The sequence below is a fragment of the Callorhinus ursinus genome, unplaced genomic scaffold (genome assembly GCF_003265705.2).
Source record: "Callorhinus ursinus isolate GAN/ISIS: 27379988/994484 unplaced genomic scaffold, GSC_fseal_2.0 scaffold76, whole genome shotgun sequence".
In the NCBI taxonomy this organism is placed as follows: Eukaryota; Metazoa; Chordata; class Mammalia; order Carnivora; family Otariidae; genus Callorhinus; species Callorhinus ursinus.
Genome location: NW_027397138.1, coordinates 2,408,548 through 2,435,248, shown reverse-complemented (window position 1 = coordinate 2,435,248; position 26,701 = coordinate 2,408,548). Strand labels below are relative to the sequence as shown.

The 26,701-nt window shown below is 39.0% G+C and overlaps 1 protein-coding gene and 2 non-coding genes across 5 annotated transcripts in view; all 3 read left to right on the top strand.

The window, feature by feature from the left end:
- The window catches only part of CEP295 (centrosomal protein 295), a 52,011-nt gene that overhangs the window by 21,576 nt on the left and 3,734 nt on the right, over positions 1 to 26,701 (top strand). For 2 of the 3 annotated variants that reach the window (XM_025894044.2, XM_073887138.1), the window contains 16 exons: positions 996 to 1,179; positions 1,579 to 1,746; positions 4,005 to 4,226; positions 7,920 to 8,012; positions 8,156 to 8,271; positions 10,358 to 10,495; positions 10,957 to 11,054; positions 11,326 to 14,818; positions 16,075 to 16,243; positions 16,379 to 16,522; positions 20,108 to 20,260; positions 22,916 to 23,013; positions 23,516 to 23,618; positions 24,018 to 24,188; positions 24,985 to 25,124; positions 25,960 to 26,155. In XM_025894044.2, the coding sequence (XP_025749829.2) occupies positions 996 to 1,179; positions 1,579 to 1,746; positions 4,005 to 4,226; positions 7,920 to 8,012; positions 8,156 to 8,271; positions 10,358 to 10,495; positions 10,957 to 11,054; positions 11,326 to 14,818; positions 16,075 to 16,243; positions 16,379 to 16,522; positions 20,108 to 20,260; positions 22,916 to 23,013; positions 23,516 to 23,618; positions 24,018 to 24,188; positions 24,985 to 25,124; positions 25,960 to 26,155 (5,686 nt within the window). The remainder of the gene's footprint in view (positions 1 to 995; positions 1,180 to 1,578; positions 1,747 to 4,004; positions 4,227 to 7,919; positions 8,013 to 8,155; positions 8,272 to 10,357; positions 10,496 to 10,956; positions 11,055 to 11,325; positions 14,819 to 16,074; positions 16,244 to 16,378; positions 16,523 to 20,107; positions 20,261 to 22,915; positions 23,014 to 23,515; positions 23,619 to 24,017; positions 24,189 to 24,984; positions 25,125 to 25,959; positions 26,156 to 26,701) is intronic. The other variant, XM_025894043.2, reaches the window with a different exon arrangement.
- On the top strand, positions 23,137 to 23,216 carry LOC112840679 (small nucleolar RNA U2-19). The gene has a single exon (XR_003212568.1). It is a non-coding gene; the product is annotated as a small nucleolar RNA U2-19 (small nucleolar RNA).
- Positions 23,358 to 23,427, top strand: LOC112840677 (small nucleolar RNA U2-30). The gene has a single exon (XR_003212567.1). It is a non-coding gene; the product is annotated as a small nucleolar RNA U2-30 (small nucleolar RNA).

Sequence of the window (26,701 nt, the reverse complement as noted above, 5' to 3'; positions counted from 1 at the left end):
TTGCCTTTTGACTTAGTGTCTCTTATGTGAGAATGGTCATCAAAACGTGCAGTCTCACCACTGGTAGACGATTTCCTTTTTCCTGGGGAAGCCTTTTTGCTGCAGACCGCATTGTGCCTTGGGATCTTAACTTCCTGCTAGAGTCTGTTGTAACTAGTATTTGGCCTCTACCTGCTTCTCCAATACTATCTTTTCTCCTTGTGCATACCCTTTCTACCCATACCCTAGAGCAGTGTATTCTCCCCGAATGCCCTGTGCCTTCATCCCCATACCTCTGTGCTCCAGCTACTCTTTCTTACTTGTACTCCTTCTCTTTCACCCACTTCTATCTGGCTAAATCCTCAACTCGGGATGAGAGGTCTTCCTTATCGTTCCTCATTATCCTTCACCACCAAAACGTAGTTAGATAACCTCACCAAAACATTGTACTTAAACTTTAATAATAGCCAGACCTTTTAAGGTTAAAGAAGTATATTCAGAACCCCTTTCATCACGGGGATTTGTGAGCGTATGCAGTAACAAGAAATATCTGTTAAGCCAGTCACTCTGGATTGTGGTCCTTACCCAGGACTGTTACGTACATTCTGCTGGCTGCAGGGAGAACTGGAACAAAGTACCCTGCAGGAGCCACGGCAGCTCACAGAGACTGTCACTTCACAGCCATCCTGAGAAAGGAGATCTGTAACCAGCAGACAATTTGGAAACCTTGTGGCTGACCTGTCCTTCCATAATGCTAACGTAATCCTAATTACCTGCATGTTGATCTCTAGGCTAGGAGTGAGATTGTGTTCCGAGCATCTCACGTGGTACCTGGCTTTCAATAAATGTCTTTGAATGGACAGTTAATGTCTTTTTGTGGCAGAACACGGGGAAGGGGCAGGGAGAAAACTCCAGGCCTTGTTCCTCATGATTTCTCCACTTTTCCCTTCCTGTTAATGTTACTGTCTAAAGTCTGTGACCGAACTGTTGTTGATTAAGTCCCTCTGTTCTTGAAGACTCAGGAGAAACTAATGAAAGAACTCAAACAGCTCCAACAAGAGGACCTGGCACGTAGGAGACAGACTGTAGCGCAGATGCCACCGCAACTAGTCGAGCTTCCATACAAACGCAGTGAAATGAAGGAAGACTGGCAGAGAGAGCTGGAATTTGCCTTTGAAGACATGTACAATGCAGACAGGAGTAAGACTCTTTCACTTGCCATAAGCTTTCAGCAGTGCTTCTAAGTGTTTTGCTGGGGGAATATGTTTGTATTGACAAAGCAGTTTTTGTGTTGGGATGAGTTCTCGGTTTGAAAGAGACCCTCATATTTTAGACTTAGAAATGATAATGACCTTTCATGGGGCGCCTGGGTGGCTCAGTCGGTTAAGCATCTGCCTTTGGCTCAGGTCATGATCCCGGGGTCCTGGGATCGAGCCCCGCATTGGGTTCCTTGCTCCGCAGGGAGCCTGCTTGTGCTCACTGTCTCTCTCTCTGACAAATAAATAAAATCCTAAAAAACAAATGGCCTTTAAAATTTTATGCTCAAGTTCTTTTTAGTCATTTCAGAATGGAAACCTATCTCTCTCTTTCTTTACTGAGAAGTGAAAGGAAACTTGATTTTGCACCTCGAACCAGAAACTTTGCCCACTGTGACTGATCAGATCCAAGATGAAGAACTGGACCTTTCAATGGAACAAGAAAGTGTAGGAGAAACTGAAAACATTCCAGTGACAGAAGCTGAAACAATATGTTCTAGTGAAGCAGACGGTAAAAACAACTTCTGAGCTGAATATTACCATATTTCATAGAAAAAAAAATGCTAGTAATTTGCCAACAGGAAAATCTGGTCTAATTTTAGTGCAAACAAATGACTAATACTAATGGGAGTGATGGAAGAAAGAAGCCATGTTTTTAGATTTTCCATCATTAAAGATCCTTTTCATATACATAGGAGGAAAGTCATTTTGTTCACATGTACATATAGTCTGAAGATTTTTAGGTTATTTAAGTTAGATGCCCAATTCTGAATTTCTTTGAAGGTTCAGCATTATCTTTAGACTTTCATCAAATCAGCAAAGATCCTGCTATGTTAATTACTGCTAAGTACTTCATGAACAATAATGAGTAACACAAACTTCAGTCTCTCTTCTGAACTTCACCTCTGTCCCCACCATTCTTAATTCTTTCACTTGGCTGTCTCACAGCTACTTAAAGCTCCCTGTCTGACTATACATTTAAACCTCCCTTGCGTACTGAAACCTTGTCTTCCTCATGTTAGTGAATGGTACCACAGTCTGTAATTGTCTTAAGCCAGACCAGTGAACATTACCTGTAACACCTCCCCCTTTACTTCATGTCTCCTTAGAGACCAAGTTCTCTTTATTTTGATCTCTCCCGCCTCCCCACCACCTACTAATACTGCCTTTGTTCAAAACCACTCAAGCTTATAAATCTTTATCTTATACTGTGGATAGGTAGCCCTTTGAGGTTCCAACTCTATGTGGGTCTCCTGTTCGACTCCTTGGGTGAGACTCCTATTAGACTCTAGGTTCTATCCCTCCTCCTATGTCCACACTGCTGTCTAACAGTGTAAGGTTACTGTGGTTTGTCAGAAACATCAGAAGATGGGTTTAAGGTTCACTTCCTTCCAGAATTCCCAGTTATACTTTCTTTCTAGCCTCTGAAGAATCTTTGATTTCCTTACCAGATCAGCAGTGCCTTTAAGGAAGATAGTTTTACTGTTTCATCCAGCGTTTTCAGTTTTTTAATTGGGAGTATTATTCAGATCTCTAGTTTGTCAGAATTGTAATTCTTGCCTTATCCAAAGGGACAGTTACTTTTCAGCTCCTGCTAATCCCATTTGGAATTGCTCAATGTTGCCAGTTCTCTTGATTTTTCAAAAGAATGTAGGAATCCCATTGATTCAAAAAATTCTTTTTTTTTAAATATTGGCAACAAATTTAATTTCTTAAATATGCATGTGTCACAGACTAATGATGATTGAAAGAAGGCAGAAAAGAATACCTAACTATAATTCCATATTTATGAAGTTAAAGTAAACAGACAAAACTAATCTGGTCTTGAGATTAGAACAGTGGTTATCTTTAGGGTTGAACTGAATGGGAAGGGGCATGAGGGAGCTTTCTAGGTGCTCATAATGTTCTACATAATGATCTGGATGGTGTTACATAGATACATGTAAAACTCTTTGAGCTCTACTCTTAGGTTTTGTGTACTTTATTGTTTGTAAGTTAAAATTACAAAGTTTTTTAAAAAGTATGTCAGGCAAAACTGTAGTTCGCCAGTTTTCAACTTTAATGGATTTCTTAAATTTTATTCCTTGATTAAGCCAGAGAACCATGTATTTACAGCACAGTTTTGTCCCCTTAGAGAATTGTTTGTACTTTGCTGAGTTTTGGTGTTGTACCACCAACCCATAGGGAAGAATGGGGAAATAACTGAAGAATTTTCTTTTTAACTGAAAGGGATCTCTTTATGAAGATAGGTGGGAAAAATTTTCTCCAGATAGTACCAGGAATAATTTGGGAGCACCTGATTGGCTTTTAAGGTTATAACTAGTTAATGTTTTCCTCTGTAGCTTACTAAGAAGTACAGACCCATATTTGGGACCCTTCTCTAGGATAGAGTATAAAATCTTACAGAACATTTTGAATGCTAATCTCACACAGGTTAATTATGTGATATGCATTCTGTTGACATTTAGCAAGCAGAATAAACCTCTCCGTGATAAATTTTAAGCTTAAAATCGGTGTTGCGTGCATATTGTTGGAAAATAGTTGAATTTTGGTGCCTTTATTTAAATTTAAATTGAAAATTATTCCTGGTTATAAAATTGCAATTGGGGTCAAATATAATTGTACATGCTGTTAAATTATAAATGAAAAAACATAGAGGAATATAAAGTGCTTTTATCTTAACTTGTGTTTGTGCGGTTGCTAAGTAAAATGGAATAATTTGCTTGGTATATAACAGGTCCTAAGTAAGTTTTTTTTCTTTTCTTTTAGTTCCCTTGGCAATGAAGACCCACCAGGTCCCTTCAAAAATTCTTTTTAAGAAATTATTAAATAAGATCCGAAGCCAAAAATCTCTCTGGACAATTAAATCCATGTCTGAGGATGAAAGTGAAGTGATCACAACTCTTAGTGAAACTGAGAGTAAAGCACCAACAGTCGAATCAGGAGCAACTGTTGGTGAAGAGAGAGCATCATCTTCTGGGCAGGAACAAGGTGGTTCTCTCCAAGAGTCTCATTTTGTAGCACACAGACCCTTTCTAAGTTGTTCAAAAATATGCTCATTCCTGAAACATCAAAGAATAGTGGTCAAAAGGAAGAAAATGCTTAAAGCCAATAGTGCTGCTACTTCAAGGCAGTAAATGTTTAAAAACCTTCATGAACCTTCTTCCAGACACACTTTAACGTAGTAGTAGTATTTATACATGGTTGACTCTTGAAAAACAGGTTTGAACTACATGGGTCCAATTATATGCTTGGTTTTTTTGCATAAACAGAAGATTTTTTGAAGGTTGTGACAGTTTGAGAAAACAGAAACTGCACAGCCTAAAGTTACAGAAAAAATTAGAAAGGTATTTTAAGAATATAGCATGTAATACATATACAAAATATGTATTAATCAACTGAGTATGTTATTGGTAAGGCTCCCAGCCAACACAGGCTATTAGTAAAGTTTTTGGAGAGTCAGAAGTTGTAAGTGGGAGGGTTTGGCTTCTAACTCTGGCGTTGTTCAAGGGTCAGCCGTATATATTAGTAATAGTCCAGTGTAACTGATGAATCAGAATTAACCAGTTTGTTATTGTTAAAACATTTAACCAGTTTCTAATTTTTCTTGTTATTTTTTTGTGCTATTGTGAGCATCTTTTTAGCGGTCTTTGCGTACATCTTTATTTCCTTAGGAACAACTCTTGAAAGAATTCCTGAATCAAAGAATATGAACGGGTTAACAGCTTTGAATACATGGTATTGTGTGTTTATTTCACATTGCCACCAGAAATTTGGTTTCTTTGTCACTCTTAAAGAAGTTTTTTTTGGTAGATGAAAAGGCTGTGAAATAAATTTCCAGAAGTTACAAAGGTCAAGCCAGAACATTATGTGGAGTTACAGACTAACAAATGAGTCGTGATTATGTAATTCCTTTCTTTTTTTTTTTTTTCTTAGAGTTTTATCTTCTGTATTTTTTAAAAAATATGATTGGATTTGTATGGAAGTATTTTGCTACCAGGCTTCTGAAAGAAGTGATACACAGTCTGTGTCTAGATTTTGGACTTTATCCTAAGTACAACAGGAGATCTGGAACTAATTTCTTCACTTGACCTCTTGATAGCACCCTCTTAGTTTTCCTACCTTAGTGGCTCCTCCTTTTTGATTTCTTTCGCTGCTGTTCTCATCTCTACAACCACTAGTCAACGCTCCCAGAGCTTGTTTCTCAGATGCTTTCACACTCCCTGGTTGAATGTTATTGTCATGACTTTACATTATCATCTTTATTCTGATGACATGAGTGTCTTTCTAGCCTTGACCTCTCCTTTGAACTCCACTCATTTACTTAAATGTCTATTTGACATCTTATAATCACATCTTAAACTTTTCCAAAAGTGAACTCTTAATATCCCTTCCCACCCTCCCCTTGCTTTTCCTACATACTTCCACATTTCAGTAAGTGGCAATGAAATTCTGTCACTCAAGTCGCAAAGCTTGGCGTTCTAGTTCCCATTCTTCATATCCTACATCCAAATCATTGCCAATCCTGTTGGTCTCACTTCTAAAACCTATCCACACTCCAGCCAGTTCTCACCACCTACCATCCTGGTTTAAGCTGTGCTTCTTGTCCAATGTAAATTCTTGGCAGTGGCCTCCTAACTGGTCTGTCTTCAGATTTTGCACCTCCCTGCTACGATCTAGTCCCAGAATCTTCTTAAAATCCAAATCACCTCTAGTCATTGCTCGGGGAAGGCTCCCAACAACTACCCAATTCATTCAGTTAAAACCAAAGTACTTACAGTGGCATCAAAGCCTTGTATAATACATACACATATACACCCCTCTCCCACCATTTCTTTCACCCTCACTTTCTCTAACTTCATTTTCTCCCACACCTCCCTCCCAAACTACTCAACCATAAGCACTGGCTTCCTGGCTGTTCCTCGAACACAGCAAACATGACTTACATGGTCTTTGCAAATTGCTGGTCTTTTTGGCTGGGGAGCTCTTGGATATTTCTGTGCCTCACTCACTTTCTTCAGATACTTGCTGAGACATGGCTTTCTCAGCGAGGCCTTCTCTGTTCACTCTGTATAAAATGGCAAGTTTTGGGGCACCTGGGTGGCTCAGTCTTTAAGCATCTGCCTTCGGCTCAGGTTGTGGTCCCGGGGTCCTGGGATCGAGCCCCACATCGGGCTCCCTGCTCCGCGGGAAGCCTGCTTCTCCCTCTGCCTCTCCCCCTGCTTGTGTTCCCTCTCGCTTTGTCTCTCTCTGTCAAATAAATAAACAGAATCTTTAAAAAAATAATAAAATGGCAAGTTTCTACACTCTTCCTCCTCCTATAGCCTTCACTCCCTACCCCCCTTACCCTACTTTTTCTCCATAGCTCTTACCTTCACTCCTTCCATTGCTCTTACAAGCACCTCTTGGACCATAAATTTACTTCCTTGGTTTATTTGCTTCTTGACCCTTTCTCCACCCTGTACATCCTCCAGTTCCACTGAAGAGAGGAACTGGGTTTTCTTCATTGCTGTATCCCCAGGGCAAGACCAGTGCCTTGGATATAAAAGATGCTCAATTAGTATTTGCTGGATTGAGTAGCTTAAAACAAGAGTGGTTTGGAAGTCACATGTAGATATGATATTTAAAGCCACGGGCATAGAAGAACTCTTTTAGGAGAAAGAATTTGGTGAGGAGAGGTCTTATGAGACCATTTGAGGAACTCCAGCATTTAGAAGATGACTAAAGAAGGGGCAGACAGCAAAGGTGTCCAAAAGGAGTGGCCGACAAAGTAGGAGAGTGTGGTTTTGGAATTCAGTAAAAGGAGGCTCTTTCATCTTCAGTCCATAACCACGTTATTTTTTTTAAAAGGCCCTGTATGAGTTGGCTTTCTCCCGCATAATCTTGCTTCATTTGTCCTCCTGTTTGTCTGACTCCATCTCTTACTCATTCCTGCCTCCCCACCTTCTTTACCTGGCTGATTCCTTCTTACCTTTCAGATGCCTGCCTAAATGTCATTTCCTAAGACAATCTCACCTGAGCCCCTAGTCTAATTCAGATTCTCCTGTAATACTCTACTGCATAATCCTTTCTCTTATATAGCACTTACCAGTTACTAGTTTTGTAATTTTTTCTTAGGACGATTAATGTTTCTGTCCCCCCACTTGCCCTGTAAAACCTCCTTTAGGCCTTTTTAAAATTTGCTACTGTATCCCCAGCATGCAGCACATAAGTAGGAGCTGCATAAATGAGTGAGTGATTGAATGCTTGATGCAGAGTTTCTGACTACCCTGATATGGTCCAAGAAACTGCTTTAACTTCCTTCTCCGTTCTGATTTCAGAAATAAGAAAAATCCTATCTAAAAATGGCAGGGATACATTCCTTAAGCTTCTCTTTAAACTTAGATGTCTTGCTTATTCTGTTCTTCTTTGCTTTTTCCTGGTGTTTGAAACTGTCAGTAAACCTTTTTAATCAGTTCTTCATTTTTTTCCTTTTGGTTCACAATTTTAGTCTCCCATCTGTCTTCTGGTACTAGGCTCAAGTTTAATGGATAAAATATGCAGTCATCTGGAACATGACTGGATCTTAACTAAATATGACAGAGGGACCAAAATTGAATTGTTAATCCGAATGCAGGTTTTTGTTACTTTGTTCAGATTTAGGCTTACAGTGATAATATATTCCTAATAATATATCTACTACAGTTGCTGAGAGTGATACTCTAACAGTTGACTCTGGACCACTTACTAGTGAAGAGAAAGCACTTTCATTGGATACAGACTCTGAAAAGGAACAAGGTATTTGTTTTTTATCACATTCTCAAGTTAAAGTTGCTCAACTTAACATTTTTTTCCTAACAAAATTACATATGTGGTAAATGAATAAAGAGAATTATAGCGGTGTCAGAATTCTAAATTATTGAAACTAATTTTTGTTTTAGGGATTCTCTTAGAAATAAAGGAGGCTCAGCCTATCACAGCTGTAGCGCAGAGTTCAGTTCTACTTCATCCTCAAGAAGCAGCAGCCAGAATTAGAATGGCAGCAAGGCAGAAACAGGTAATCTGAAATTTTTATTTTTAGAGGTTTCTTTCTTCCCCTAGGTTCTATAATTTTGTGTGATCAATGAAATTTGTCTTACTGTCTGGCTGCTTTTGATACTATTTCTTCTGTCTTGTTTTATTCATTCAGCTGTTAGAAGATACTTCATCTTTGCTTATATTACTCATTTGACCCTTACTGCATTCTGTTTTGTATTTAATACTTTTCGTTAAAGACAGAGACTGTCTTTTTTGAAAATTCTATTTACTTTACATAGTTTCTGGTGCAATGCTTTGTACATAGTAAGTCTTCAATAAATGTTGAATTCATCTAGGCTTTATAACCCCAAAAGTTTTTTTGAAAAATAGTATTTCAGAAGAAAAATTGTTAATTCAACCTCCTTAACTATAATTTTGGTCCCATTTGCTTTAATACAAGATTTTTTTTTAACAGATTTCCTTGAAAAATGTTAATTGTCACTAAGCTAGTTAGTTTATAGTCATACAGCTGGGGAGTAAGAATTCTATAAACCAGTATTTCTTCTCAGATGAGTGTTTTCTAATCAGTATTCTAAAGCAGTATCGTCCAACAGAGCTTTCTCTGGTTATGGAAATGTTCCATATCTATGTCCCATTATGGTACCTCCTAGTTGCATGGGCTATTGAATACTTGAAGTATGATTAGTATAACGAGTAACTGAATTTTCAGTTTTATTTAACTTTAATTCATTTAAATTTTAAGAGTCACATGTAGCTAGTAACTATAGTGTTGATAGTGTGGTTCTAGAGGTACTACAGAACTGTAAATGGTCTAAGTTCAGTGGCTCCCATGAGTGAGGGGAAAGTAGGGAGGATGCAGACAAGAACTCAGCTGTAGCCACTCTTGCCTGATTAGGAATAGGTGAAATACCAGATTGAGACATTTTTTATTTTGAAAACAAGATCATTCTTCATTTTCTGTAGCAGAAGTGTTCCTCTTTATAAAACTTCCCATACATTCCTTGTTCTACTTATTCAGTAAATATTTGTGTCTGCTGCTGCAACATCGATGGAATATGGGAACATGCTAACTGAAAGAAGGCGGTCACATAAGAGCACATATTGTATAATTTTATTTATTTTAATATCCAGAATAGGCAAATACTTAGAGACAGCAAGTAGACTAATAATTGGTAAGGTTGAGTCTGGTGGAAGGATGAGGGGAAAGCAGGAAAGAGGAATGCCTGCTAGTGTGTATGGGGTTTCTTCTTGGGGTACTGGAAAAGTCCTAAAATTAGTTTGTGGTAATGTTTGCACAACCCTGTGAATATATAAAAAGGCTGAAGTGAATACTTTGGGTGGATTTTACGGTATGTGAAGTATTTCTCAAAGCTTTAGAAAAAGTTTAAAAATATGTCTATTTATTTAATATGTGTGTTCTATGGACTGTAGTAGGTACTGGATTTAGCACACAACCAGTCAGACTAGTCCCTGTCCTTACGAAGTGTGGAGCTCCTCTGACATGTTCTAATTACTTGGATCTCTGGGTGTTTGTGTGTGTGTGTGTGTGTGTGTGTGTGTGTGTGTGTGTGTTGGTGTAATACTAGAGTTTATGTGTCAGCCCTCTGCCATTGTCTTCCCGTCTGTTTCACACCTGACAGAAGACACAGAATGTTGCTCATGTATTATTTGGCCTCTAGATAACTGCACTCCTTTATGGGTATGCCTAAGAAGTAAAATTATTTGTGAGGCCTTGATATTTAATTTCTTCGGTCATATTTCTTGCTGAGGACACTGTAAATATAAAGATGTGAACACAGAATTTGGCTGAGCATCATTTGCTGCTTCTCTGGAGGTGGGTCTTGAGTGGTGAGCAAGGTTTCACCATGCTCCCACAGGACATAGGGACAGTTAATGTGTTTATTTTTTCCTTCCCTTTTTCTCCTTACCCCTTTCCCATCGCACCCTCTTCCCCTCTGGCAGGAGTAGTAACAGATAAAACATTACCACTTTCTTCCGGGTAACTGGTATTCTTGGTGATGAGATCGGTTTCTTGTCAATGTAATTCATATAAACTTTTCTTTTGTCTGAGTTTATTGTTAATAGATAGTATTTTTGTTACTTAGATAATGGAAATAGAAGAGCAGAAGCAAAAGCAGTTGGAATTACTTGAACAAATTGAACAACAGAAGTTACGATTAGAAACTGATTGCTTCAAGGCTCAGCTGGAAGAAGAAAAAAGGAAAAGAACTCAGCAGACTGGGGTAGGTTGCAGGAAATCTCATCCCTACATAGATTGTTGGGGATAAGAAAACATGAGCAGTCGTAGCATTCAGGAAAGTAAAATGCATTTCTAATTTTTATTTGGTGATTTTTTTTCTTTTAACACTGTATGTGTGTGCATATATAGGTAGATATAGATACATGTATATATGAGCTTATACAAACCTAATGGCTTTCATCTTTCAGTTTCTAAAGGGTACCAGTATATGTGACCTTGATTTATAAATAATGTGTGTGTTGAGCTCTTGGACTTGGCACTAAAGGAGAATGGTGGATTACTTCATTTCTTAATAATGGAAGTGCCAGTCTTTTTTATGAAAAATAAAGCTGTATGAAAGTTTACAATTGTGGAACTTCAGTTTATATACAATACTTGTTTTTATTTTAAACAGGAACTTGTTTCTGGATTTGCCTTTTAATTAGTAGCTTTGTCGTTTATTAGGTTGGCACTGCTCCAGCACCATGCACTGTAACTTCTGATGAAGATAATCATAGGCAGATGATTCGTAACTATCAACATCAGCTTTTACAGCAGAACAGGTATGAGCTAGGGTACAATTTATATGTGATGTACTGTGTGGCTACCTCTTCAGGATTTATTATTTGTTTTATATGAAGATCTAATCAGGATTCCCTTAGAACTACAGTATATATGTTTCCCTAAGAGCAATATGAATGTTGTTCTTTTTCCATCATGATAATGGCCAAACCTAAATTGCTATTTGTTAAATTTAATGTGTAGACGCTTGAGAATATAGGGCATTTTTTTCATCAAGAAAGAATAATCTTTGGTTTTTTGTGCTTGTTTTAGGTTTCACAGACAGTCTGTTGAAACAGCCAGGAAACGATTACTCGAGTATCAGACTATGTTAAAAGGAAAGTACTCATCCGGGTTAGCCACTTCATTGATACCTGATTCTGTTACATCAGTACTGCCACAGAATTCTCAAAGACCCACTGTTATATCAGAGCATTGGGATCAAGGTCAGAGACCCAAGTTGAGTCCTAACAAATATCAACCTATACCATCCATACAGATCTCCAAATTAGAACAAGATTATTTTCAGGTTCCAAGACAAAGTCTCTTTCCACAAAGACAGGTAGAAACAGACAAATTAATCACTTCAGATGTTTTAGCCAGGCAGTCTTTGGAATCACAGGAACAGCCTAAGCAATTCTCACAGAGTGAAGTACAACAGAGGGACTATAAATTGGTTCATAAAGATTCTCATACACTTTCAAAGCCTTTGTCACATGACAGGCTGCTAATAATACAGGATCCTAAAGAAATAGCTGAAATATCTAGGGCAACAACTTTTCAAACTTTAGATCCCCAGCAAAGGTTCTCAGAAAACAAGGAAAGTATACCCTCCATCCTAACTGAACGTTCTTCATTCCAACCACTGGCAGCTGAGCATGCTTTTAGTTCTCTGCCTGCTGCAGTTGGATCTGGAAAAATCCAGGAATCCTTTTCAGCCATGAGCAAAAGTACAGTTTCTGTAAGTCATTCTGTAATCAGCCAAATGCAGGATAAGTCTTTGCCAACCTCAGAGAATATCACAGCCCAGCTGGGTAATTTGAAGGCTCTCCAACAACAGTTAGACCTACAGAAGGAAGTTCTTCGGTCAAGACAGGAAGCTCAGGAACGATTGCTTTTGTACAAACAGAAAGAATTGGAAGGACAGACTGGCCTCTCTGTCTCCCTTCCATTAGTATCTCTGGATTCATTTGCCACACTGCCTTCTGCCAGAGCTGAATCGGGGAGAATCCAGGAATCTTCTCCAGCCAGGGATGATACTGCAGTTCCCTCAGGCCATCCTGGGCTCCCACGACTTCCGGATAGGCTTTTGAGTTTTTCACAGCCTGTCTTACCACAGCAAGATAATTTTAAATTTCTCCAAGAACAGTTAAATATTCAGAGGGACAGCCTTCAGGCGAGGCGAGAAGCCCAGGAAGTATCATGTGTACATAAACAGAATGAATTGAATGGAAGAATATGGTCTGAACAGACTGCACCCCCTTCTCTCCCTTCTCACATAGCTCACCATACATTGACTTCACTACCTTCTGCTGGCACTCATTCTGGGAAGATCCAGGAGCAGTATTCATCTGAGAGTACGAAGGGACTTCTCTCAAGCCAGTCTGAAAACCAAAAATCTCAGGTTGGGTCTTTGAGTTTCCTACAGCAGTTCCTACCTCTGCATGGTAGTTTGCAGTTGCTCCGAGAACAGGTGACTACACAGAGGGATGCTCTTCAGGCCGGGCGGGAAGTCCAGGCAGAATTGCTTTTGCATAGACAGAGGGATTTGGGAGACAGTAAGTCTGGGCAAATGAGTTCTTCACTTCCACCAGCGGTTTCTCCGTGTTTAGTTACTTCACAAACTTCTGCTAAAACTGAGCCAAGAAGAATTCAGAACTTTTATGTATCTGAAAAGGAGAGTGTTCTGCCCTCCAGTCGTCCGGTAATCCCAGCATTTCAGGATGAGCCTCGTGGTTTCCCACAGCATAACCTGCCAGGGCAAGAAAATTTGACAGCACTTCAAGAACAGTCTCACACACACAGGGTAATGCTTGGTGCTGAACGAGAAACTCGGGAATTTGTACACAAACCACATGAAGTAGAAAAAACAGTTTCTTCTGAACAGACTCGTACCTCTTTATCCCTGTCCCAGGTAGCTGAGTCTGAAAGATTCCGGGAATTTATGCCAATCAAGAGTGACAGTACAGTTCCCTTAAGCCAGTCTAAGATCCCGAGATTTCAGGAAAGACTGGGATTTTCACAACTTAGCTTGGAGGAACACCAAGAATGGCTGGACACAGAGAAGGCGGACCTTCATTTTAGCCAGAAAACCCAAGGAAATGTATCTTCAGAACAAACTGACTCCTCATTCGGACCCCAGGTAGGACAGCCTTCATTTACTTCATTACCTTCTGCTGAATCTGGTACAACCCAGGAGCCTCCTTCAATAGAGAGTGATAGTAAAAATTTTTCAAGCCATCTTCAGATCCCACAATTGCAGGATAGGCTTTTGAGGATATCACAACTTATTCGGCCTCAGCAAGATAATTTGAAGGCACTTGGAGAAAGGTTAGCTACCCAGAGAGAAGCTATCGTTCAATCTAGACAGGAAGCTCAGGAAGAATTACTTTTGCACAAACAGGGTGAGTGGAAGCAAGGAATATCTCCTGAGCAGGTTGGCTCCTCTTCCTTCCTACCCCCAGTTGTACAGCATTCATTTGCTTCATTACCCCTTAGCGAATCTGGAAGAATCCAAGAACCATGTTCAACTAAGAGTGATAATACAGGTTCCTCAAGACATTCTGAGGTACCAGGATTGCCTGATGGGCTTTTAGGTTTATCACAGCCTGTTTTACCTCAACAAGATCACTTGATTGCACTTCAACAGGAACACTTGCATGTACAAGGAAATTCTCTTCTGTGTGGCAAGAAAACCCAGAAAGAATTGGTTTTGCCCAGACAGTATAAATTTGAGGAAAAGTTATCTTCTGAGCATTTTGTCCAGCTTCCCCAGGGTGATTTGGAAGTACTTAAAGAGCAGTTAGAAATACAAAGGAAAGCCATTCGATCTAGACAGGAAGTCCAAGAAGAAGTACTTTTGCAAAGACTAAGTAAATTGGAGAAAAGGGTATCATCTGAGCAGATTAGCTCTTCATCATTCTCCCAGATAGCACCGCCTGTTGCTGACTCTGAAAGAATCCAAAAGCCTCTTGCAACCAGAAGTAACAGTACTGTTCCCTCAAGTCATCCTGAGATCCCAACATCCCAGGATAGACTTTCGAGTTCATCACCACCTGTTCTGCCTCTGCAAGATATTTTGACAGCACAGTTGGACTTACAGAGGGAAGTGGTGCATTCTAATGAGGAGGACCGGGAAGAACTGCCGTTAAACAAACAGACAAAATTGACTGAAAGTGAATCTGCCGAGCATGCTATTCCCTTTTTGTTTTTACCCACAGAAAGAGAGCATTCATTTATTCCACTGCCTTTTGCTGAAGTTAAATCTAAAAACCATGGTGAATTGTATTCATCTAAGAATGAACATGCAGCTCCCTCAAGCAATTCCATGACCCCCAGATTTCAAGATAGACTTGTGTGTTTTTCACAACCTGTCTTAACTCAGCAAGATAACATAGGACTTCAGAAGCAGCTGGATCTACAAAAGAAAGTTCTGCGATATAGCCAAAAAGCCCAAGAAGAATTGCTTGTACAGAGACAAACAACATTGCAGCAGCAGATACAGAAACATCAAGAGACTTTGAAGGATTTCTTTAAATATAATCAGGTATGTATTAAACTTGAATACCTAGAAATTAAATTAATAGAGGTAACCCGACTCAGACAAGCTAGATATTTTTTTTAATCTCAGGCCTAAGTAAATTCTCAGTTATTTGAGAATAAATGGTTTGACCTTAACTGCTTTAATTTTCTACCTTAAACACTGAAATTAAAACATAAAAATTGACTCTACCTTGCATGGTGTTTATGAGGTTAATAGTCGTTTGAAGCCCAACTGATTTCAGCCTTAGTTTGACATAGCCAAATGCAAACACCATTAAAAATGCAGATTGTCATTTGAAGTTTTTTTATAAAGGGCTTTGAGCTTACCATAAGATTAAATTGCAAGGGCACTTGGGTGGCTCAGTCGGTTAAGCATCTGCCTTTGGCTCAGGTCATGATCCCGGGGTTCTGGGATCCAGTCCCGTGTTGGGCTCCCTGCTCAGCAGGGGTGGGGGGGGTCTGCTTCTCCCTCTGCCCCTTCCCCCCGACTCGTGAGCACATGTGTGCGCGCTCTCTCGCAAAAATAAAATCTTTTTTTTAAAAAAGATTCAATTGCAAAATAATTAGAATTTCTTTTATGCAAATAGCAAGTCTTGTGCTTTCTGTATAGCACTTTGTTGACATTTGTATTTGAATCAAAATTAGTACCACCTTTTTCCTTAAGTGACAGTATCACCACCTGTTCAAAAACTGGCATGATTTTAGGCTGATGGGCCTTTAGACATGCTGTTTGTTATTGAATTGGTGAGAAGACTCTGGCATGGTCACATTGACATTCATGGTTTCTCTGTAGGGGAGATGAGTATATTCTCCTGGATGTGAATCTGTCCATTTCATTTTAATAGGCCACTTCCTGAATCTATGATTTAGCCTAAATAGAATTCTATAAATCCTTTGATGAAGCCTGAGTTGAGTTCATGAGAGCTTGAGTTGTAGAGATTTCCTGGTCATTTTAAGGAAAAGTAGTGGGGAAAGAAAAGCAGGGAAGAGTACTCAAGTATAATGTCTTACTAAAAGACACAGTAGAGGCTAAGTTTTTAAGTCCAAGCCCTGTGAAAGACCATACTTTTCAATGGAAGTATCACCTTTTCTGTATTAGAAGCATTTCACATTTTTTTAAATCTCTAAAATTGTGATAGTGTAATTGATGGAAATATTTGGTTAAGGTTCTAATTTAAGAAGGATGATACACATCTGGTGAATTCTTCACATGATCCCTCATCTTGTGTCATCCCCACCCTCAATTGTCCACTTTTTCAGATAAGTAAGCCCACAGCTGAAGGTGATGTAGAAACTCAGAAGCTCAGAGAGTGGCTTCCTCATCTCCAAGACCTAGCAGGAGATGATCAGGAAGGCATTAGTCTTGAGAGTAGGAGCAACTGTGGTGACAATCAGCTGCTTTCAGAAGAGAGTGGTGTCAAGCAAAGTGGTAAGATAACTCCATTTTTTTATTGTAACTATCCTGATTATTCTTTACTTTCACCTTCAGCAACCTGGTGGCTGAAGAAAAGCTTGTAGTATGCTAACATTTGTACTATGCCTAAATTTGTCACTGACTTGATAGGTGAGCATCTGGACAAAGAACTAGGCAGGAGATCCTCAAAGCCACCTGTAGCAAAAGTGAAATGTGGATTGGACTTGAACCAACATGAACTCAGTGCTATACCAGAGGTAGAGTCACCAGCAAGTGGCAGAACGTCTATACTAGGTAAATAAATGGTTTGATAAAATAGGATTTTTTAATAGTTTGTCAGTTTTCTACATTTTTTTCACGATGCTAAATTTTTGTCTTGAAGAAACAGGCTGTGAGTATTCATGAAAGAAAAAAAATGGTTTACATAAAGAGTATTTAAAATTTGGACTTAAATATGGCATTAAGTAACTAGTTTCTTCTCATAAATGGTGAAAATCTGTTTACTGTAGACAGAAATTCTTCAGTATCCTCTGCTTCTGACACTTGCTTCCCTCTGCTTCCTTTCATATCTGCCTTCTTTCTAAACCTGTTTCTTTAGGAGTAACTCTGTGTTTTCTTTTCTTCTTTGCTGCTTTTCTACTTCAATAACTTCACTGCTGTTTTCTTGTAGTTTTTATAGGATTATTATGCTTAAAATCCTGGATTTAAAGATAGTTACAACTGTATTTCTTCTCTGTACTTCTTCCTAGATGCAGTTATCTAGGAAAAGTCCTCCCTGTGATCTTCAGTAAATAGCCCTATTTGAATTTCATAATTATTTTTAGAATTCAGACTCAAGTAATTGGTCAAATTTATCAAAGCACATCCTTTTTTAAGGGGGAAAATTGGCTTTGTCACTAGAAGAGTACGTAGAAGTGCAATATTAACAGCTACTTTTGTCTTAAGCCACAAAATATTGTACCTTTGTTTCTGACTGAAAGAATTAGGGAAGGTGGAGATTCAGAGTAACTCATAAGAATCAGTCCCCTTTCTACTTCCTTATTGTATCTTATGGAAGTTGTAACTTTGGCAAACCACAGCTCTTTGGGAATTAGTGCTTTCCCTAATTCAGAATGCACCCTGGGAAATTCTCACCATTGATTCCCATGATTTTTTTTTATTCCTATGATTTGATGAGTTATGTTTGTGATTGCTTTTAAATGTCACCTTGTCTCAAAGGGAAAACTATGTATCATATAGCTCACCCTTCACCACCACCTCCTTATCCTTGAGCCTTCTCTTTTCAGGGCAAGTACTTAGATGTAAATCTTAACGCTGCCCTTCTCTTCATCTCTCCGACACCCAATAAAAATCACCAGTTCTCAAGTTCTCCTTGTTCAGCTTGGGCATCTGTCTGCTTGTTCTCCCTCCCACTCAGGAATGCAGGCTGTCAGTTCTCTCTCATGGGGAGCTCCTACAGCTCCCCATGGCTTCCTGTTTCCAGCCTCGCTGTACTCTCGTTTTCCCGTGGTACATTCCGAGCAAGCTGTCTCTGCATCTCCCTGTTTGAAACTCTTCATTGGGCTTCTGTTCGATTCAAGGAATAGGTCTAAATTGAGTCTCAGTCTCCAGCTTCACCTGCCAGGCCCTTCATGATCTTGCTCCTCTGGGTGGGGCTGATTAAGGGCCCCTTCTCTGGTTAACTGGGCCTGACCTATCAAGTGTCCTTCTCCTGGACCTTTGGAGCTCTTATCCTAGCCTTTATCACACTTCTTTCGGTAGTACTTTTAGTCAAAATATTACAGGCAAATGGTTTTAAAAGGCAAATAGCACTAGAAGGTTATAACATGAAACAGCATTTTTTTCCCTGCCCCTACCCACCCTTCACCCCTTAACCTTACCAGAGGCAGCCACTTTTCAAGTCTTTTATGTGTTTCTTCTTATATTTACCACAAGAGTTGGCAATGAATTTTAGGAAATATTAAGCTAAATTGCCATCATGCTAATGTATAAATGTTTTTCACTGCTAAGACAGTGGAACTCTGTTTCCTTTTTTTGTACAACTTTCTTGTATAGTAAATTGTCTCCTTTTTTTATTTGCTTAAAGTTTCTGTTAAATATCTGTCTTCTCACACTAATACTTCTTTCACATACCTCTAAGAGAAGGTGAGATCACACCAGTTTCTCTGTGAAACTCACCTTCCACTTGAAAGTTGGGGAGCTCTGTCCGTGCGTTCTTAATAAGGGTGTTATTGCTTCCAAAGAAGGTGAGAATTGGTTCTTGGGGAGGTGAAAAGTCTTACTCTGTTCATGTACCAAAGCACAGGTGTACATAAAAAGTTACACAGCGTATCTGTAGTTCATATTTCATGGCAATAGGAGGGGAAGGAGGCATGTAGAAGGACAGATAATAGCTACAGGCTCCTCAGTCGTGTTGAGAGATACTGACCTATATTGACCCCCCAGTTTTCTTCTCTAGCTCATCTCTTCTGCTTTCGGTTTTTCTTTCTGGAAGAATTTCCTCAGTTTTTTTTTTCTAACTTAGGAATTTTCATTTTGACTGTCAAATTGCAGTTTCTAAAAGTTTGCTCTTTTCCTGGTTTTGTTTTGTTTTTCTTCCTTTTTCATAGCATCCTTCTGTTTTCTCACGGGTGCAACGTATTACCTGATTTGAATATATATAATGTTTTGTTTGGGTTCCTGTATTTTCTCCGTTTGTCTGAATTCTTTTGTTCCTTTTTTTGTTGTTTCTCATTTTTTAGAGGCTTTTCTCTAACATCTTGCATATTTGAGTGGGATGCTAAAGGCTAAGTAGAAATTTTGTAAGCAGGGACCTTGCTTCCTGCTGAACTTCATTTGAAAAGGAGGTTTCTCATTGGGTACCCTCAATTTAATATCTGGAGTTCTTTTCCTTGAGGCAGTTCACAGTTTAGTTTCTTTAAGAAAAGATCCTCCGAGCTTGATACAAGTCTGGCTGTTGCTGTTACGGAGCCAGACCTGGCGGGATCTGCATTGAGGTGCAGACTTGAATACCCCTGATTACCTCATGGCATCCTCACTTCTTTCCACTGTTGCTTCCTTTTGGTGCTGAGCCCCCTGTTTTCAGAGTGTACTGGATTCAGTTTCTCCAGAGAATAAACCTTTAGTCTTCTGTGGGGATGATGTTGAGGGACAGGGATCTTAGGAGATGGGATGGATCTGTTCCGAGTACATATTTCTAAACAATCTCCCTGTCTTTCGTTCCCTGGTGCACACTTTCCTTATGTAATACCTGGTGCCTTGAATTGCCAAGTTTTGCTAGGGTTGTGCAGGGTAGATTAGCTTCTACTTTGGGGTATCTCCCCCTCCTCTGTTTCCTTACTTGTTATTTTTGTATCAAAGTATAACATTCAGAGAAGTGCACAAATCGCAAGTATTTATTTCAGTGATTACTGCTGGAATAACCACCCCTATGTAGCCACCACTCAGGTCAAAAACTAGAACCTTAGAGAACTCCACAAACCCTCCCCTGTGTCCTCCCAGTTACAGTCTGTCCATTCTCTCCAGGTTAAACCTCTACCTTGATTTCTTATACCACAGATTAGCTGTGACTATTTTTGACTTTATTTTATGAACACAGACTACATCTTATAATACCATTCATGGTTCGTAAATTCTCCAGGCATTTTTTTCTGTGATTAGTCAATACTGAAGTATTATCTGGTATTGGAAGTGGGACTATCATTAAAAAGTTAGTAAAATCAAAGTGAAATAATTTAAAGGCCTGTGTGAAAGATAAGCGGTTATTATTTTCTTTCTACATAGATTTTTACCTGCAATCTAAATTGCCACTTTCATTTTAACTACTAACTCTAGAAGCGTAAGTGAAAATCTAATGAGTCCGTCTTTTCTTCCTCCCAGGTAAACCAGATTTTTATCAAGACAGGGACCCTCTAAGGGTCTCAGTAAGCCGAGAACAAAGTTTCTTTGGGAGCCCACTGAACTGTGATGCGTTTGGTTGTCTTTACCCCATTGCCCAGGAGAACGTCTGCGGTGATGACTCCAAGGAGGCAGGTGAGAGAGAGAAATAGGCAGTGGAATTGCTGTGCACAAGGGTATGTGGTCAAAAGATATTTATTTACTGTAGTGTAATTTGTAGTGAGAAATGGTGAATAGATTTAGTGACTGTTGGTAATAGAATCATTATGGTGCATCTGGACCATGTGGTTCTATGTACTTGTTAAATGAAGGGAGTAAAACCTATCTTTATGCATTGAAAATTATCTGGAATGATAATCACCAAAGTGTCAGTACAGGTTTACCTTTGTTGGAGGCTGGGTTTCGCTTTCTATTTTATATGTTCATGTATTATAGTTTTTTTTTTCTTTTTTACAAAAATCACGTATTATTTTACACAGAAAGCTGAATGAGGGAATGAAGTTTATTTAGAGAATAGTAATTTTGCTTTTAAATTATTTTACTAAATAAATGCTAATAGGAAGTATATGAGGGTATGATATGAGGTTTTCACCGTTGGCAACCTCCACAAATTTTATACTTAAGCCTATTTGTAGCAGTCCATATTTAATTTAATACTATTAAATATTATCTTTAAAATATTCTGTAGCATTCTAAATGACATGCTTTATGTTTACTTTAAAATATTTGGAAAAGAGAGTTACCAGGAAAAAACTTTAAATCACTTAATCCTGCCTCCCAAACACAACCAGTATTAATTTTTTTCCCCTTTTGAATTTCTGCGCATATATAACTGTTTCATGTCTGTGATACTGCTTACCCTACAAAGCATAGTTCTGATTCATACTGCTGCATTAGTTCCAAAGTATCTTTTAAGCAGTTACCTTTTCTAACCAGATTTCCTTTTATTTTTGCTGTCACTATAGTTTAATAGAATGAGAGATGAGGGAGAGCCAAGAGTTTAAAATAAAACTGTTACCATTCTTTTAGATTTAGCCCGTGGATACCTGTACTTCCTTTTTAGTCTACTGTTGGTGTCCTCCAGCCAAAGAGGACCAGGAACTTACCTATAGTTGAACAGACCTGAGTGTTCTGACTTGTTGCAGTGAGGTAGAATGCTCACAACAGGGAACTGGGAGCAGTGTCTCAGGACAGGTATTAGAAAGGACTTACTGTGAGATCTGGGCTTGTATTAGGTGATTTGGGAGAGGCTTCAAGGAAATGGGGCACTACTTATGAGTATTGGATGTTATCAGGAAGCAGGGGCAATTCCATTTAGGAATTATCCAGGAGTGTGGGAATAATGGAGTGAGGCTTACGAAAGCTATAACTAGTAAAGAAGCAGTTACTCATATAAAAAAAAGCGACAAAGAAAAACACCAAAGTGCAGTAAGTGGTTGCTTATGAGTGGTAGGAAAAGGAGGAATTTACCTTGTTTATAACTTTTGGTGCTTTTTGAAATCATAATGAGCACGTATAGCTTTTACTATAAATCATCATTCTCAGAGCACTTGGATGGCTCAGTCGGTTAAACATCTGACTCTTGGTTTAGGCTCAGGTCATGATCTCAGGTCGTGGGATCAAGCCCTGTGTCAGGCGCCATGCTCAGCACAGAGTGTGCTTGGGATTAATTCTCTCTCTCTCTCTAATAATATTTTTAAAAATTGTTCATTATATTTGACATTAAAAATACATCAAATCACACTTTTTGTCTGACTTAATTCAGGCCAGATAAGGAGATGCTTGGTCATTTTTGTGGTTTGGATAATACTCCTGGTTTTGTCTGTGTTTAGACATGAGTACTGATGGCCTGGTTTTTGTCTTGATCCATCATCGTCACAGGGTAGCCTTTCCTGTTACTGGTATTCTGTGAAATTGTTCATGTTTAACAGGAGAACATTAAGGCCTCGCTGATTGTGCCAGGTCAGCTCGGGGCTGCTTTTTCTTTCTCATAATCATCCATTGTTTCTGTCTTAGAAAAGAGAGTGCCAGCTTTGTTACTTCTTCTTTGTTCCCTCCCTTCCTCTTTATTCAGGTCCTCATCACCTCAGCGTGATTTCTTAGGCTGGTATCACTAACTTCAAGCTCTGTACCCTTTGCTTTTTTAGGAAGGCGGGAAATGGTGCTTTGCTTCGGAAGGAAAGCAGGAAATTCTTGTGTATCATGGGAAGATGACTCTGTGCAGGGCATTGCTTTCATGATGCTACTTCCCCTCATATATGCATTTTTCTCAACTTTGAGATCATACTGTACTAATGATAGAATATTTTTGCTTCACTTAATAACAAAAGCATTTCCCTGGGGTGCCTCGGTGGCTCAGTCATTAAGCGTCTGCCTTCGGCTCAGGTCATGATCCCAGGGTCCTGGGATCGAGCCCCGCATTGGGCTCCCTGCTCAGTGGGGAAGCCTGCTTCTCCCTCTCCCACTCCCTCTGCTTGTGTTCCCTCTCTTGCTGTGTCTCTCTCTGATGAATGAATAAATAAAATCTTTAAAAAAAAAATTTCCCATCATACTGGTAATTTCCTCTTTGTAGAATAATAACAAGTATAGTTTTCCAGGGAAAAGCATATTGTGCTGACTAGGAATGTTAATGAATAATAAAATGAATGTTTCTGTTTCTTTTTGGTCTAAGATAAGGCAATTCTACAAAGCAAGCTATGAAAGAAAACTGTAGGAAAATAGAAATGATATCCTCTGGTGCTAAGAATTTGACTTATAATAATCTGAATTACTCCCCCCCCCCAATTTCAGTCAAGGTCAAGGAGGCTGTGGCTGAGAATCATGCCGTATTAAGCTGTGCTGTGGAGGAAGAACATACATATCTGAGTCCAACTGTGAAGCCGGATAATGTTAGTAGTGTCTTAATAGGTACTCCATTGTTAGAGCTGTTTGGTTTCATGTTGTCTTTTAGTTTATAGAAGTTGTGAAATAATTGAAGTCTGTGTTCTCTGAGATCTGCCCTTACTGAGGTGGATCAATGATGAAAATAGCCAAATCTGAGCATCAGAAGACCTTCCAGTCTACCCGATGCATGATCTCTCTAGTTCTGAGAAGCAAAAGTAACTTAGAACGATAAGGGCTTATGTCTGGAGGGTGTGTGTGTGTGTAAAGGTGATCGTGTGACTGTGTATAACTAAGACTTGATAAATGAGATGGGGGGGATGTGTGTGTGTGTGTGTGAGACTAGAGTTCTGAGCAGTGATGAAAAGGTTTTACTACTGACCTTTACAACTATGAAGGTTTCTACACTTGATCTGAGCTCAGAATTGATAACTGCTCATGTTGCTGATTTGGGTTTTTTTCTAGCTGTTACTTCCTACATTGTAGTCTAACATTCCTCTTCATTTTTAGGCTGAAACAGAAGAGATTTATCATGAGCCATTATCATCAGTAACTATTTCTACTGGCAGCATTTTAAGTTACGAAAACACAGATCTGAGCCTTACAGATCCAGGTAATAAAGTCAAAATGTTTGTAAATAAATTGAAAGACCAGCATCAGTTGAGGTCAGTACAGTGGTGAGAGCAAACACTGAGAGCTTGTCACAATGTGCTGAGAGGGCTTGTTTCTTTAAATCTCAGAAGTAAACTGTTCATGCCTGAGAGAATAATGGGCAGTATGTTACTCTAAACATTACTGGAAGTCACAGGCCTGCAGGCCACAGGGATGCTCTGTGGTTCTCCAACAACATTTTCAGAATTATCTGCTCACATTTTCCCATCCAGTGGGAATCTGAGCAGATTTCTTAATTGCTCTGATCCCTCATCAATGTATATTGCTATGCCTCTCTACCAAAACTTGTCTCTAAGGAAGTGCCCAGCCATTCAGTATTTTCATTGAACTCATTTTTCAGGGTCATTTTCAGAGCATGTGGACCCCAGGGAACAAGAATCCACCACTGGTAAAGAAGAGGAAGTAGGTATTTTAAGTTCTATACTTCCTTCATCGCAAGTTCTTTATCAAAGGCAGGACTCTCGGGAAGTTCATCAACCTCTGTTGCCTGTGGTGGAAAAGTTTACACCTGGTAAGACACATATGCGGCAGATGATAGACAAGCACATAAATGAAGCAAATTTGATGATTGAAAAAACAGACTTGAGGATAAAATTATTTCAAACAGTGCTTTTATATAACCTTTCATCCTTTTAAGGAATGATTGTTTGAGCTTCATGTCTCTTTGGCCTGCTGTGGCAGTTATGACACGATACATGGAAAACAGGGCATTTACTGAGAGGGGATCTGGAATGAATTAGACTGAAGAACATGTAGCAGAGATGAACAGATCTTCCTTTACCATTGCAAAGTTAGCTGTAACAGCTGAGGCAGTATTGCCAATATTGAGAATAAGATCAGACCTTGAGTCCCTAATTTGATCATTTATTAGCTGTGAGACAGTGAGCATGTTGCTTACTCCTTCCTCTTCTGTTAAAAAGGGGGCTGTTGGAGATTAAATGAGATAGTACACATGAAGTACAATGCCTGGCCCATAGTTAACACCCTATACAGGAACTTTCCTTCTTTCTTCTTTTTTTAAATCATTGATGCCAAAACGAAATAAGTGAGAATAACAAAGCTTATAGCAAAGCAGTGATCATAGTGGCTTCTTCTAATTAAACTTCATAAGACTTTGGAGCTAGTAAAAATGGAAACTTTGTCAAAGGTTTTGGTCATTCAGTATCCTTATTTTTTTGTATGTGGAATGTAATGATAGGACTTAATTTGAAAGCATCTGCTGGCAATGAAAAAAAAATGGAAGTAATTTTGTTAAATTGCAGTTACCTAAAATTAAATTTTATCTTTTTTTCTCAAAATTGCAACAGTTGACCTTGACTTTCCAGAATTGGAACACACTTTTCCAAATTTGCATCGTCAGCTATTTAAGCCGTTAGAACCACATCCAGATTTTGATATATCATCATCATACTCTGGGATTTCTCAAGACAGCAGAGACTTTTACCAGGTATATTAATGAAGATGCTTCATTGCTGTGAATGTCCAAAACCAGTTAATCTTTTCTTCTGTTAGAACAGAACAGTGGTTCTTTTCCTTGGCTGCCCATTAGAATCACGTGGAAAGCTTTTAAAAATCCCAATGCCCGGGCTGTACCCAGACCAATTAAGTCAGAATCTCTAGGAGTGCTTAGATTATCAAAAAACTTTGAGCTCCCCAGGCGATTATAATGTAGAACCAAGATTGGAAACCAGCTATACTAGAATTTTGTCCTGTCAGCCTTATCTCCAGCTAATGAGTATAATCCATAAAAGGCTCGAGTATTTTTATTGTTTTTTTATTACGAATTTTACAAAATTTAAAGCCTCTTCCTATTATAGTAAAGCAGCTGAGATTCAAAACTAGGTCTTTCTTCTCCCATACCCTGACATCCCAGGCTGTCCTACATAATAGTTCCTGCCTTTAGAAAATGACCTTGTCAGACACCTGGGTGGCTCAGTCAGTTGAGCAGCTGCCCTCGGCTCAGGTAATGATCCCAGGGTCCTGGGATTGAGTCCCACATCAGGAGCCCGTCTCCCTCTGCCTGACGCTCCCCCTGCTTGTGCTGTCTCTCTGACAAATAAAATCTTTAAAAAAAAGAAAAAGAAAGTGATCTTGTCGTATTCTAAACTATCTGGTTAATTTGCAATTTGTTTTCTAAATTTTTTAAAGTCTCTTTCATATTGACTGAAATGGAAGAATTGGGTTTAAATAAGCAAATTATTAGTGTGAAAGGAAAGTGGTAATTAAGAGTAGTATCATAGGAACATGACTATTGATCCAATTGGTAATAATCAGTATGTCAGCCTTTCCCTGTTGTTTTCCATCAGAACTCAGATTCTTCATGTGAAAGCCACCATGCTGTTGTAGCATCCAAAAGTACGGTTTCCTTTACAGCACTGAGAACCAGCCTGAATTCATCTAACATAAGCCCGAACCAGCAGCCGGACCCTCATTTGGCTCATGCTGCAGCTCAGATATTTACTACAGAAAATACTGAGGGTATGATTAAGTTAGAAAATACTTTTCCATGATTTACATCCACTTTCCTTGGAAATTGTGCCTAGCAGCTCTTGGTATGTCTCCACTCCTGTCCTGACCCGTTCCCAGTGTTACAGCTTGTTTCTCTGTGTATTCATTTCAATAATAGAAGTAATAATGCTTAGTTTGCATTTTTACAGTTCTGAACTTGATAAAAAGCCAAAGTGCTGCCTCTTGTTCCTCAGCTTCCTTACCTCAACCCTTACAGTTAAGTTTTAAGTATCCTTCTAAAACTTCTTGTACAAATTGTATATATACACACACATATTTTTATGAGATACACATGCACATTTTAGTCGGAGTTCTGTTATTGAAATCAAGTCTCTCTTAGGAGAGTCTTCGGACTCTCTCTAGTCTTCATCATGTGTCATAACCATGTTTTATTAGACTAGGAGAAAATACATTGTGGGAGCAGAATTTGAAAATCAAGTGACCATCCTTTTAGTTTTCTGTTCATGTATACATATATCCGCTTTCACTCCTCAAATTGTAGGAAGTAATCTGACT